We start from the raw sequence: 13,770 nt of genomic DNA on the forward strand, positions 1-13,770 counted from the left end.
TGCTATTAACGACCCAGCAACTAAAAATAAATATCACCATTACAGCATGCAGGAATGCCACTCCCTTGCCTGTCTTTTGTCGTATGTACATGTAATGTATATATTGTGGGAAGCAGTGTGCAGGTGTGGGATTCCCCCCCCCCCTCTGTGTGTGTGTGTGTGTGTGTGTGTGTGTGTAAATGTGCCTGATCACTAATCAAACCCTACTTTCACGTTCCTAAAAATATTTCTACACTTGTTATAAATTTGTCACCATCTTTAAGATACAGTGGTACCTCAGTTTAAGAACTTAATCCGTTCCGGAAGTCTGTTCTTAAACCAAAACCGTTCTTAAACTGAGGCGCTCTTTCCCTAATGAGGCTTCCCGCTGCCAGTGCCCTTCCACCATTCAGAGTCTGTTCTTAAACCAAGGTAAAGTTCTCAAACCTGGACACTACTTCCACTTTTGTGGAGTTCGTAAACCGAATAGTTCGTAAACAGGACTGTTCTTAAACCGAGGTACCACTGTGTGCGTGCGTGCGTGCGTGTGTGCGTGTGCCCCAAATGCACTGATTTATAGTGCCTAACTTGTATACATTGCATTGTAAACTCTCTTGCTTCTTAAGCTTTCTCCTGATGAAAGAACACTTGGCATATATACTTTTGCTGCTGCTCAAATTTTTCCAGTGTTTTTAATTATGTTTTATGGATATTTATGGACTGGGGTTGGTTTTTTTTTTTAAACACATTTTGTATGTTGTAAGCTGCCTCAGTGTACTTAGTACCTTCTTTATTTATATAAATAAAGGCTAGACCTCCGAAAATTTAGCCTACCCATAACCTAAATACTTTTCTCTTGCTGTTGTCTCCAAGGTGAAGCAGCAGTTCCATGATGTTGGTTTAATGGCAGACGTTGATGTGGACGCTGGTTGCACCCTGAACAAGAAGATAAGAAATGCTCAGCTTGCACAGTACAACTTCATTTTGGGTAAAAACATCACCTTTTTGTATGTGGTAGGACTCCATTGGGACAATGTGCTTCAGAGGTTACTAGCACGGGGCAGTTGTTATATAATTGTTGGCTTGTAAAGTTTGCTGCCTTTGCAAGTAGACAGCAAGAGAAGTATTCCCTTTGGAGCTTGCCTGTGCTGCCTCGTTAGCCACGGCTAGTGCTGCCTCCATTCTGATTTATGTCAGATTTATAGCCACCTCTTGGGGAAATCTTTGGCACTCTTGCCTGTTAAGAATCAAGTAAATTGGCCCAAGTCTTCTTTGGTAGCAGAGTGGCTCAGAAACATCTGTCTTTGGTAATTTGTTTTGCTTCTTTATCAGCATTGTAAAAAGGTAAAAGAATTCTAGGGCACGTTTTGTTCTCGGTGTAAAAAGCAGGGAAAAAATGCAGCAAATATGCTTGGTGCATGCTTGCAACATTCAGTACTTATCACATCCCAATAACAGGGGCCTGATCATCTTCCCTCGTGTTGCCCCTTACTTAAATTTCAAAGGAGAAAGGGAGCATAGACTTGCCACTCATATTTGACATGATCTGCACATATTTTGCATTAGTGCACATTCTTGTCCTCAAATGCAATTGGGTATAAGTCACTTGTTCTTCTCCCACTATTAAATTTGTGTCCTTCCTACAGTTGTAGTGTCTCTGTATGCTTTTTTTTATTATTATTGTTTTACATCTTAAGTGCACCTGTGGGCTACATTGTAGCCATTGTGACAGAAATTCAGAGGAGCCAAAAGAGTGCAGAAATAGTTGGAGCGTTTGTTCAGCATCCTCCAAAATGCAATGTCCCAGAATATCTCTGATTATATGCTCGTCCAGCTGTCCTTGGAAAGTGCCCAAGAAAGTTTTCTGTAATCTTGATAAATTGTTCAATTGCAGGACTTCTGTTGGTAGTTAGTGAGGTTTAGCATAAATCAATTCAGTAGCAGCTTTCTAATATCTTTTTTAAAAATACGTGACCATCGTCAACATACTTATTTCTTAAACTCTATTCTTTCAGGCTATACAAACATATCCAGTTCCTTTTATTGTATAGATTTCCCTGTTACACTGCTGTTTGATTCTTCTCTGAATCCTTCCCAGTTTATCTGTATTCTGTTGCCCAAAGCACTAAATGATGCTGCAGATGTTCTGAGTTATTAATACTGAGCAGAGTAGCATACAGGCGTCTCACCACTTACGGAGGGGTTAACGTTCCTGGGTACCGTGCGCATACATGAAACGGCTTATAGTGGGGAACACCATCTAAAAAGCCTGCAAACGCCCTCTAAACCTCTGGAAAAACCACCAAACTCGACCACATTTGCTCCCTCCAAACCTCCTTTCTTAAACTCTTAACTCTCCATAGGCCTCAAAGGTCAGTGCAAAGTCTCATGGGATTGCAGTTGCAAAGGCTTCTGGGATTTCTAGCTGTTTCTCTGCCATTTTGAAGTTTCCCTGCTCTTTTGGGGACTTTTTGCCCTTTTCAGTCCTTTTTGCAGTTTTAATTAATACACGGTTGAACGTGCGGAAATGGGGAGTCGCATGTAATTCCTTCATTTTGGTTCTTGAGCATTAAGTAGTATATAATTGGTTGACTCTCTCCCCCCCCCCCATACTTTTCAGTGGTCAACAGTATCAAGATCTCCTTTGTAACCTGCTTGTCTCTTTCCTGTCTTTTAGTTGTTGGTGAAAAGGAAAAGGCCAGTGGGACGGTGAACATCCGCACCAGAGACAACAAAGTGCATGGCGAACGCACCGTGGCTGAGACGGTGGAGAGGCTGCTGCAGCTGAAGGACTCGCGCTGCAAAAACGCTGAAGAAGAATTTTAGCCAAGCCCTCCTTTTCCACATTTTTTTCCTTCCCCCATAGCAGTTAACCTTTCTGGATTTAGCAATGTTTGCTCTGTACTGTATTTGATAAGAGATCTTTGTCAAAAGAACCAAAACACCCACTTGCTTTCGTATGTTCAGAAATTAAGTTTGTAAGTCCATTTTGTATAAATGTGGGCAACTGCCTTGATTAGCCTCTGCAAGCTCCAAGTCTGTGGAGCTTGAAGAAGCTAAAACTGAAAGGGACAATGGAACAATTAATCAGGGATTAAAATGCCACTGGTAGCAACCCTCTGATAATTTATCCTCTTCGTGAAATAAATTTGTATTTCAGCAAGATTGATTAATATGGTGTGCTTCTTGAAGCTTTGCAGCCCTGTTAATTATTCTGTTTCATTTAAGACATCATAGAAAACATCAAAGTGGCCTTTTACTTGAATCTGTGTCGTACTGATGACTAGGTTTAAAATAAGGCTGGAATGTGAGGCTCAGTCTGTAGTTCTAAAAGTTGAAATATTAATATTTGCAGCAATTATAGTATTGCAGATGCACTTTGGACACTGTTTTAAGTGCATTTTGTGAATGCTACTCTTAGTGTCAATTGGCCAATTTGAGGATTAAAGGTTTTCTGACTTTAAACACTAATGCCCAACTAATGCTACTTAGAAGATGATAAGCCCCATTGAACCAGTGGGATGTAATCATGCTGCAAATTGGTCTCAGGGCCCTGGTCTGTAATTATTGATGCAAGGTCACAAAAAAAGTATTACGCCCATAAAACTTTCTCCTGTAGTTGAACTTTGTTCAACAAGAACAGTTTCCTGCAGCTCTTCTTTACTAAAATTGCTGAAGCTGCTTCATAGACATCCTTTTACCGGTGCTATCTTGGCATATAGTACAAGCTATAAAGTAGTTTATCCCTGAGTTATAGCCCTACTGCACAATCTCAGCAGAACCAGTGGGCTTTTCCGAAACAAAATGTTTCAGTGAGGGAGCTTCAAAATGCAGTCTTTTGTCTCATTCACTTGCAACTGAGCTGATAGAAGGGTTGATGTATTTAATACAATCAATAGTTGTGATTCCTGCTTACGTAGCATCCAAAGCATGTGGTGCTGTGGGTTAAACCACAGAGCCTAGGACTTGCCGATCAGAAGGTCGGCAGTTCGAATCCCTGCAACGGGGTGAGCTCCCCTTGCTCAGTCCCTGCTCCTGCCAACCTAGCAGTTCGAAAGCACATCAAAGTGCAAGTAGATAAATAGGTACCGCTCCGGCGGGAAGGTAAACGGTGTTTCCGTGCACTGCTCTGGTTTGCCAGTAGCGGCTTGGTCATGCTGGCCACATGACCCGGAAGCTGTACGCCGGCTCCCTCGGCCAATAAAGCGAGATGAGTGCCGCAACCCCAGAGTCGGTCACGACTGGACCTAATGGTCAGGGGTCCCTTTACCTTTTTAACCCTTGTAAGGTAAGCCTGTTTTGCCCTCATTACAGGACTAAGGCTGAGAGAATATGAATATGCAGGCGCTTCACAAAATCATGTGCTAGTAGACTTGTGTAGTCTGTAAGGCAGATAACTTGAGCAACTGGAGCATGCCCGGAAAGATCAATTTTCTGCAGCTGAGGGGTTGTGGATGGACAGCCAGATGACTTGGCATTCTTCCCTGAGAAGTGTTGATAAGATTGAAGAGGAGAAGAAAAAGAAAACCAGTTGTTGTCAACACATTCCTCAGGATGGGTGGGTGTCTTTAGATGTAGACACAATTTCAATATCTCACCTAACACAGCATAAATCTCTGCAGTTTTCATTTAAGTGAGGCAGCTGACAACTGGCTTTGATATATGAGGCATCTGCATCTCATTTGAAAGTTTTGGTACCTCTGGAGTTGCCTTCAAGGTCATTTGGAGGTGGTGCATTGCTGGATAGTCCTGATCTGTAATCACCCAAGCCCAGTTTCTCAACAGCAGCTGTGTTCTGCTTGGCAATGACTCCTAGATCAAACTGCAGCTCACCCAACTGGCTCCAGCTTATGAAATACAGGTGCCGGAAGGGAAGCTAGTACCTTTCTGCTTCACATCATTTGTGTTCTGGCAGGTACTGGACTAGATTCCAGGAGAGTTGAGAAGAGACAAAACATGCATCCAGTGCTGTTGGGGCTGTGTGTTCTAGGAGATCTTAAACCTGTCTTGCCCTTCACTTATTTTTCTGGCCAACAGATGGCGGCACAATTCCGGCAGGAAAAAAAATGAAAGGGAAACAACTGATGGCAAGCAAAAGGCTTACCTTACCGGTATATGGGGCTTCCCATAGCTGCTTCTGGCGGTTCCCTCACTGCAAGTAGTGAGGTTACAAGGCACCTGGCAGAGGGCCTTCTCGGTAGTGGCACCCTCCCTGTTGAACGCCCTCCCATCAGATGTCAAAGAGATAAGTAACTATACAACTTTTAGAAGACATCTGAAAGCAGCCCTGTATCGGGAGGTTTTTAATGTCTGATGTTTCATTGTGTTTTTATATGTGTTGGAAGTTGCCCAGAGTGACTGGGGCAACCCAGCCAGCTGGGTGGCAATAATAATAACAATTAATAAATATTAGTGTGTGTCCTCCTGGCTTGCGTCAAGCTCAAGCCCATGTGTGTTAAACCAAGGGGTGGTCTCAGCATACCCCAATCTCGATTCCATTACAAAAACCAACCACAGTATACAGACCACTTGCAATAAAAGAGGCAACTTTGGCCATGAGAGGACGTCCCTCTCCAGCAGCCAGGGTGTGTGGGGGAGCCCAGCAGATCTGCCTTTCCTAGAAACAGACTCCAGGCACTTCAGGTACCCTCAGACACGAGCAGCTTTATTTAAGTACAGTTGACCGGGCGCTCTGCTCGCTCCTCTGCTTCCAGACCCACATCGGCTTCCCCCCTCTCACTCACCTCTGCAGGAAATTCTCGCTTCAATTACTTTGTCAATTGCAATTACTAAGTGAGCTCACCTTGTGTATATGGTTAGTTTGTTCTTCCTGACCCGAGAACTATCTGCACAGGGTAAGCTCACCTAGCCTGTCCTTTTCGCTATAATTTACAGATCAACTCATTTCCACCGACTTGGATATTTTGTTCTCAATTATCAAGGCTGAGCCAAGACACTTCACTGTCTGAAGCAAAGGACAAGATGCCCCCCCTGCTGCAGGAGATTATTAATCTCAGGGTTAAGGATTCGAGCCCCCTGTTGGGTGAAAGATTCCTGCATTGCGGGGGGGGGGGGGGGCTGGATTAGATGACCCTCACAGTCCCTCCCAACTCTACAGTTCTATGATTCAGTAGAGTGATTGCAGTAATTTAGAAACATTTCCTTATGAGAAGTGGGGGTGGGTGGGTGTTTAGAGATGATTCCTGGAGAACAGAGTGAGGGGGTTGAGCCTGACTAGGTGTTGTTGTTTGTTGTTGCTGCTGCTGCTTTTAAATAAAAACACTGGCCACATTCACACCCTACATTGAAAGCTCCATGACGCCACCTTCAACAGCCATGGCTTCCACCAAAGAACTCTGGGTGCCGTAGTTTGTTAAGGGTCCTGAGAGTTGCTAGGAGACCCTCTATTCCCCTCCCAGAGCTACAATATCCAGAATTCCATGTGGAGAGGGATTCATGGTTAAACCACTTTGGGAATCAGATGAAACAGGATGGCAAGGGAAGGGTTAGGTCCAGTGCTGGATTTATGTATAAGCTAAACAAGCTATAGCTTAGGGCCCCACTCTCTTGGGGCCCCTCCAAAAATTTAAAGGAAAACAAAACTGGATGTACATTTCCAAAATATAAGATAAAAACAAATAAAACCTACATACAGCAGCAGTGTTTTGTGTTGTATAGGTTCCTATGATGTAAGTAATGGGCCCCGCCTGCTGGCCTGCTCCCTAAAATATCACTGGTTTGCTCATTTCTATATATAGGGTAAGGGATGTGAGTGGCGCTATGGGTTAAACCACAAAGCCTAGGGCTTGCCAATCAGAAAGTTGGCGGTTCGAATCTCCATGACGGGGTGAGCTCCCGTTGCTCGGTCCCTGCTCCTGCCAACCTAGTAGTTAGAAAGCACATCAAAGTGCAAGTAGATAAATAGGTACCACTCCAGCGGGAAGGTAAACGGCGTTTCCGTGTGCTGCTCTGGTTCGCCAGAAGCGGCTTAGTCATGCTGGCCACATGACCCGGAAGCTGTACGCCGGCTCCCTTGGCCTGTAAAGCAAGATGAGCGCCGCAACCCCAGAGTCGGTCATGACTGGACCTCATGATCAGGGGTCCCTTTACCTTTATCTTACATTCTGCATGGACTGGTTGCATGGCAACATGTGCAAATGGCTTTAGATACCTAATAGGTCCATGAATTACCATTTGCATATATTCAACACAAAAAAGCAACAATTTGTTGTTGACAAAGGACAGCTGGACACATAAAGGGCCCCTTTACCTTCAATAGCTTAGGGCCTCATCAAACCTACATCCGGGCCTGGTAAGGTCCCCCCCTTCCCCTTCCCCTTCCAAAACACCTTTCCTCCAGCAGGAAAAGGTGCCACGGGGCATCAGGTCTGAAAGTGCAATGTAACAGGTCATTTGCCCATAAGGAAAGATGCTGAGAGGGACCCAGTGGGATGCTTGCTTGAGCAAAACATCCTCTTCGAATAGACAGATTTGTCCTAGCCTTGCACTTTGCAAGGGGAGAGAATGAACAATCCTCAATTGGAAAGCAAGGGCAGAGAATAATAACAGTTAACATTGCCAGCTGCACCTAAACAATATACCATTTCGAGAAACACCAATTGTTCCTTTTTTGTTCAGCCTGGTGAAGAAGTTCACTCCAGGCAAACGCAGCAGGCTGGAGAGTCCGAGTGATGCTATTGATTCTGCGCGCAATAAAAATAGCAGAAGCGCTTTGAAGCTCCTTGCAGCGTTCAACGCCCATGAAGTCTTAGAATGGCACACAGCCTGGTAGATAGTGTTGGTTGGCACTCATGGTGCATGTGAACACCAATGACATGGGGAAATGTGGCTGTGAGGTCCTGGGGGACAATTTTATGTTGCTCACTAGGATGCTGAAAGCCAGGACTTCCAAAGTAGCATTGTTGGAAATGCTTCCAGTTCTACAGTAGACAGGAAAAGCTTTGTACATGCATAGAAAAGAGGATGGTGCTGGGAGGAGAAGTTTAAATTTGTTAGGCACTCACTGAGGAACACTTTGGACATCTGTACAGCTGTCTCTTTTAAAAATCATCTTTTTTTTGTCATGGCTGTATTTGCTCCTTTAAAAAACAACAACAACAAAAATTGGCTTACCTTACAGGGTTTTTGGCAGCTAGGTAACACATGCTTTGAACCCTTGAAAGCACTGCATGCCAGGCCAGGAGGCAGAGCCAGGAGGAAGAGGAACAAGGTGTGTGTGTGTATGTGTGTAAATGCAGAATGGGGAGAGGATGATCCCCAGTGGGTTAGAATCATAGAATCGTAGAACTGTAGAGTTGGCAGGGACCTGAAGCTTCATCTAGTCCAACTCATTGCAATTCAGGGATCTCAAATTGTGGGGGCCTGTTGCCAAGGGGAAGAGAATCAGCAGCTAGTGATGGGGAAAGAAGGGAGAGGCAGGTACTTGTTGATTCCCTGCCCATGCCTTTTCGTTCAGTGATTTCGTTCCATGTTTCAGCTCAGTTATTCCACTCAGTGAGTGTTCGAATCTGGCTGTGCTCTGATGTCCATCTGATCCTACCTTCGTCACCAGTATTAAATAGTGGGTGGACATAGTAGACGACACAGAGATTTCTCCAAGTAATTATTTATAAATAAGCTGGAACTGAACTCAACAGCAAACAGCTCAGCCGGCCTGCTTTTATAGGCAGCCGGCTGTCAACATTTTAACAACAACCACCCAGGGTTTCCCGCCTTAATTAACTGATGTGGACCTGGGTGAAAACTATATACAGTGGTACCTCGGGTTACATACGCTTCAGGTTACAGACTCCGCTCACCCAGAAATAGTATCTCGGGTTAAGAATTTTGCTTCAGGATGAGAACAGAAATCGGGCTCTGGCGGCGCGACGGCAGCAGGAGGCCCCATTTGCTAAAGTGGTGCTTCAGGTTAAGAACAGTTTCAGGTTAAGAATGGACCTCCAGAACGAATTAAGTACTTAACACGAGGTACCACCGTACATGATACCCCTGGTGGCCAGGGTGAGAACTTCAATACAGTGGTAATGGGGCCTCCTGCTGCCGCTGCGCCGCTACTGCATAATTTCTGTTCTCATCCTGAAGCAAAGTTCTTAACCTGAGGTACTATTTCTGGGTTAGTGGAGTCTGTAACCTGAAGCCTATGTAACCTGAAGCATATGTAACCCGAGGTACTACTGTACACAACAGCCCCCTCTCATCTCACCAGTCCCACCAGCTCCTTCCAAGGAGGAGGAAGCGTGAGAGAATCTCTGTGTACTGAGAGGAAAGGAGGGTTGAGAACCCCACAGGGGGAAGGGCAATTCTCAGAGGTGCATCCTCTTGATCCACACAGGCAGCAGAAGGGACAGCAATTGGTAAGGCTGAGAGAGCTCCTGAGAGAACGCCCCTCCCCCAGCCCCTTTGGTATTTAGGGTTGAGACAGACAGAGAGGCACAAGGTCAAGGTCAGTTCAACTTTCCTAAAATTAGAGCACAGCTTGGCAGTCAAGGTAGTAGAAAACCTTGCATTGTGCAGCAAAGAACCAAAGCTTAGCTATGTGTATTGTCCAAAGTGCCTTGAGGTGCTAGGGTACCAAAGTTTTCTCTTGCTAAAAATGAATGGGGAAAGCCTCATTAGCTGCCACTCGATTCCTGGAGGACAGGACACTACATAAATGTGAAATATTATTATACAGATTTGTGTACCACCTTACTAGATAGCTTTAGGGAACCGGGTCTTCTCAACGCAGGAATGCACAAGAGCTCAACTCCACTGGCTGGCATCCATGCCTTCTCGTGACGGTGTCATTCAAAGTGGCCATCTATCTGCATCTTGCCTTAGCACATCTAACCTCGGTCTCACGCACACAGATGCCCTTTCGTGCAGAAACCCAATTACAGCTCTTTCCAGCATCAAAGAAGCAGATATACTTTTTATTCTCACGAGGGGTTATAAAACATTCTGTACTTTACAAACTGAAGCCGCTTTAGAAAAATACACCACGTAACTCTCAAAAAAGCAATATGGCAGACATTGCACAGCAACGCCTTGCCCAAAGGATAATTTCCAGAGCAGGTGTAGATTTAGAAATACATCGGTCAGCCCCTTCTACAGAAGTTTTTAGGCACCATGCAAGTTTTAGCACCGTGGTGGTATAATAGCACCATATTTAAAGACCAAAACAAAAATTGCTCAAGTCCCTTAGAGGTATATGTGTCGATTAAGCTGCTGTACAGGTAACAAGAACATGACAAACCTCACCCTGGACAGGATTTCCAATGATCTCCAGGTAAGGTAGTTTTGTTTTGATGCCTTTATTTTCCAAACTTCCCTTTGAGGCTTAATCTCCCCACATGGAACTCCAGAATTAACAAGGTGGCAATTTATGTCAAATCTCTGAGTTCATAGTTGAACTGTGAGCAAGATTATGATGACAACTCTTTAGCATCTTGGGGCACTTCCAGCAAGGCACCAAAAGCATTTTTTGGTGTGTGTTTTTAAAGAGAGGTGGGAAAAACAGAGGGAAGGAGGCCGGAAAAGGGAAATAAACAGTGAAGATGAAAAGCAGAACAGACAGTACAATAAGTGAACCCGACGTTGCAAATCAGGACAAAGGGTTCAGGCGATCTTTGGATTTGGAGACGGTTCAAATCCACTGCATTATAGTTCCATGGTGGGAGTGGCAGTGTAGCTCTCGTGCAGGAGTGGGGAAGCTGTGGCCCTTCAGGCAGTTGTGGCTCATCTGCTGGGGCAGAGTTACAGTGCTAGCATCCTGGTGCCTGCACAGCCCTGCCCTCTTTGCTGCCATGTCCCTCTCCCACTTGGTAAGCCACAGCGCCACCACTGCTGGGAAGCTAGCATTGCAGCTCCACCCCACTAGGCTTTGGCTTTTCGGCTTTGGACTACAACTCCCATCAGTCCTGACCTTTGGCCATGCTGGCTGGGGCAGGCGCCCAGCGGCCTCTGGGATGCTACAGCTTCCCTACACCCTGTTGGATCACGTTCTTCCATTTCACATTCTGATTTAGCAGTCCTAGTTCTCAGCCATGCAGTTTCAGGCATGGGTCGCTTTTCGAGGTCCTGTTGCGTTAGCATCCCCAAGTATCTTGCAAGTGGCGCAGCACTGATTCCTCACTGAAGGCATGGAACATTTCCCAAGATCCCTCACTTTCTCGCAGAAATTCGCCGACAGCCTGTCCTTGCCGCAAGGCAAACCTGTAGTGAAGAAACACACCCACACACATTCGTAAAAGGAAACAGCAGTAGCTTTTGGTGCCTACAGAGTTAGGATAACATCATAGGACATCAGAGAGAGGCAGAAGGAAAGAAATTGACAGCATAACCATATGTTTGCTTGCTTGGAAGTAAGTCTCATAGTGTTCACTGGGGCTTCTCGTCCTAGGAAGTGTGCTTAGGGTTGCAGTCTAAGCGTGCTGTTAATTACTGAAAGCACTGGTGGTGAACTTGTGGCACTCTATTATTTTTATTTTTTATTGAATTTATATACCGCCCTATACACAGGGGTCTCAGGGCAGTTCACAGAATAAAATCAAGATATAAAACCATAAAATACCTAATAAAAAGAAAAACAGCAACCCAATACTCCCCCCCCAAAAAAACACATTTTAAAAGGGCATAGGATGTAAATCAGATCAACCAAAGGCCTGATTAAAGAGGAATGTTTTGTCTGGCACCTAAAGGTGTATAATGAAGGCTCCAGGCGAACTTCCCTGGGGAGATCATTCCACAGACGGGGAGCCACTGCAGAGAAGGCCTGTTCTCATGTTGCCACCCTCCAAACCTCTCTAGACGTTGTCAGACTCCCATCAGCTCTAGCTAGCATGGCAACAGTTAGGGATGAAGGGATCTGTCATCCAACATTATTTGGAGAGCTGCAGGCTCCCCATCCCTGACCAAAGTTTTAGGCACTGACTATAGTGATTGGGTTGGTTGGGGCTGTAGCTCAGTGGTTGTTGTTTAGTCGTTTAGTCGTCTCCGCCTCTTCATGACCCCATGGACCAGAGCTCAGTGGTAGAGCATCTGTTTTGTACAGTTTTGCACACAGAACGTCCTAAGTTCAATCCTCGGCTCACCTTTTCCCCTCTCTTTCCAGGCATAGGTTTGCACTTCAAAGCTCCGTGTCCAAGCGCTCTCTCTCTCTCTCTGTCTGTGTGTGTGCCCCTGAGCTTTCCCTATGGCAACCTGCTCTTTACCGCTCAATCAGAAAGAACATCAATTCAGGTCAATTCAGTGGATTGCTGTTTGCTCCAATTCAGCTTTAAAGAGTGGGTTTTTGTGGGGGAAGCTCTGGAGGGGACGGGGGGAAGGATGCTCAGACATTGAGCTTCAAAGCATGGATTGTGCCTGGGAAAAGCGGCTGAAAGGTAAGGGTGACTAAGCCCTGAGTATAAGACAGCTTCATATGTTCACATAGTCAAGTTCATAGAGTCCACACAAGAAATAAACATGAAATAGTGGAAGAATTCAACATCCTTCATATCTTTTATTTTTTATTATGGATGAGATGATTTCTCACATGCCATTTCCTTCTTGGTTCTGTGGTTCACTCTGCCAGCCTCCCTGAATTCTGGTTTAACCACAGGCTTCCTCAAACTCGGCCCTCCAGATGTTTTTGGCCTACAACTCCCATGATCCCTAGCTAGCAGGACCAGTAGTCAGGGATGATGGGAATTGTAGTCTCAAAACATCTGGAGGGCCAAGTTTGAGGAAGCCTGCACTAGGATAATTTCTGCAATCATCTACCAGAACTGGAACTGAAGGTTGCTGCAGCTTTTCAGCTTCTGCATTGTGTGTGCATCCTCTCTCTGTGCTACTTAGGCACCTGTGTGCTTTGCTAGAACAATGCAAAAAGGTAATCTTGATGCGACTGTATGAATGACAGCATCAACATTCTTTTTGTGTGGTGTTCTACCAATTTGCACATGTGTTCTATGGGGGGGGGACAAAGCACCCCACCCCCCACAGAATTGTGACACAATTATGTGTGCCATAAAACCAAGTGTGCTTCTTTTTGTAGAGTTTACTTTGGTAAGGCATTGCATAAGGAAAAAGAAGCAAGAGCCTTAGTCATCAGATGTAGAAAAATGAGGGAGATCAACATATGGACTTACGTATATCCCACATATCTAAAAATACAATAAGTATGGAGCATATATCAGCATTATCTGAGCATTCATGCATACCATATGCCTATACAAAAATGAGCAATATATTCCAGAAAGTCATTGCAGAGTTTTTCTTGACTTCTTCCCTTCTGCATGTTTGCCCTGATCCAACTCTAGGAAGTTTCCTCTCACTAAGCCTACCTCTACCTCTAGCCTTATCTAAACCAGGGTTTTTCAAACTAGGTTCTCCAGCTGTTTTTGGACTACAATGTTATTGGTTTCAGAACTCACAGGGTTAAAGAGTTCTGTGTGACGTCTCTTTCCTGAGGCGTGGTTAGAAACACTTACGGGAGTGGCTTGACGCTAAGTGTTTCAGTCTGCCTCTGGGACGCTATGCGAGAAGGAGAATGTGTCAGTTCTCGCCAGGTCTGAATTTATGCTGTTAAACTTCATGATTAAAGGCAAGAGAAGATAAGGAATGCCTTGTGTCTGCTCTGAATTTATTACCCACACTGTTGCAATTGCTTCTCACCGCTGTGTTCGCTCTGCTACCGGCAAGAGAGAGAGGCAGGAAGGATCGTTGGATCGGCACGGACAACAGCAAAGCTGCGCAAGCGGAGGCGTGTCAGGCTCCATGTTTAGCCTCAGTTTACACTCTTGTCCGGCA

The 13,770-nt window shown here is 45.1% G+C and overlaps 2 protein-coding genes across 3 annotated transcripts in view; one reads left to right on the forward strand and one right to left on the reverse strand.

Annotated features, from left to right (window-relative positions):
• TARS1 (threonyl-tRNA synthetase 1) overlaps positions 1 to 3,142 on the forward strand; it is a 197,297-nt gene extending 194,155 nt beyond the window's left edge. For both annotated transcript variants that reach the window (XM_080973466.1, XM_080973467.1), the window contains 2 exons: positions 853 to 967; positions 2,657 to 3,142. In XM_080973466.1, the coding sequence (XP_080829592.1) occupies positions 853 to 967; positions 2,657 to 2,805 (264 nt within the window). In that variant the 3' untranslated portion in view covers positions 2,806 to 3,142. The remainder of the gene's footprint in view (positions 1 to 852; positions 968 to 2,656) is intronic.
• A 6,748-nt stretch (positions 3,143 to 9,890) lies between these two features.
• Positions 9,891 to 13,770, reverse strand: part of ADAMTS12 (ADAM metallopeptidase with thrombospondin type 1 motif 12) — a 111,256-nt gene continuing 107,376 nt past the window's right edge. The window contains exon 23 of the mRNA XM_080973385.1: positions 9,891 to 11,193. Coding sequence (XP_080829511.1) covers positions 11,033 to 11,193 — 161 coding nt within the window. The 3' untranslated portion in view covers positions 9,891 to 11,032. The remainder of the gene's footprint in view (positions 11,194 to 13,770) is intronic.

Source organism: Podarcis pityusensis (genome assembly GCF_964106645.2).
Source record: "Podarcis pityusensis genome assembly, chromosome: 11".
In the NCBI taxonomy this organism is placed as follows: domain Eukaryota; kingdom Metazoa; phylum Chordata; class Lepidosauria; order Squamata; family Lacertidae; genus Podarcis; species Podarcis pityusensis.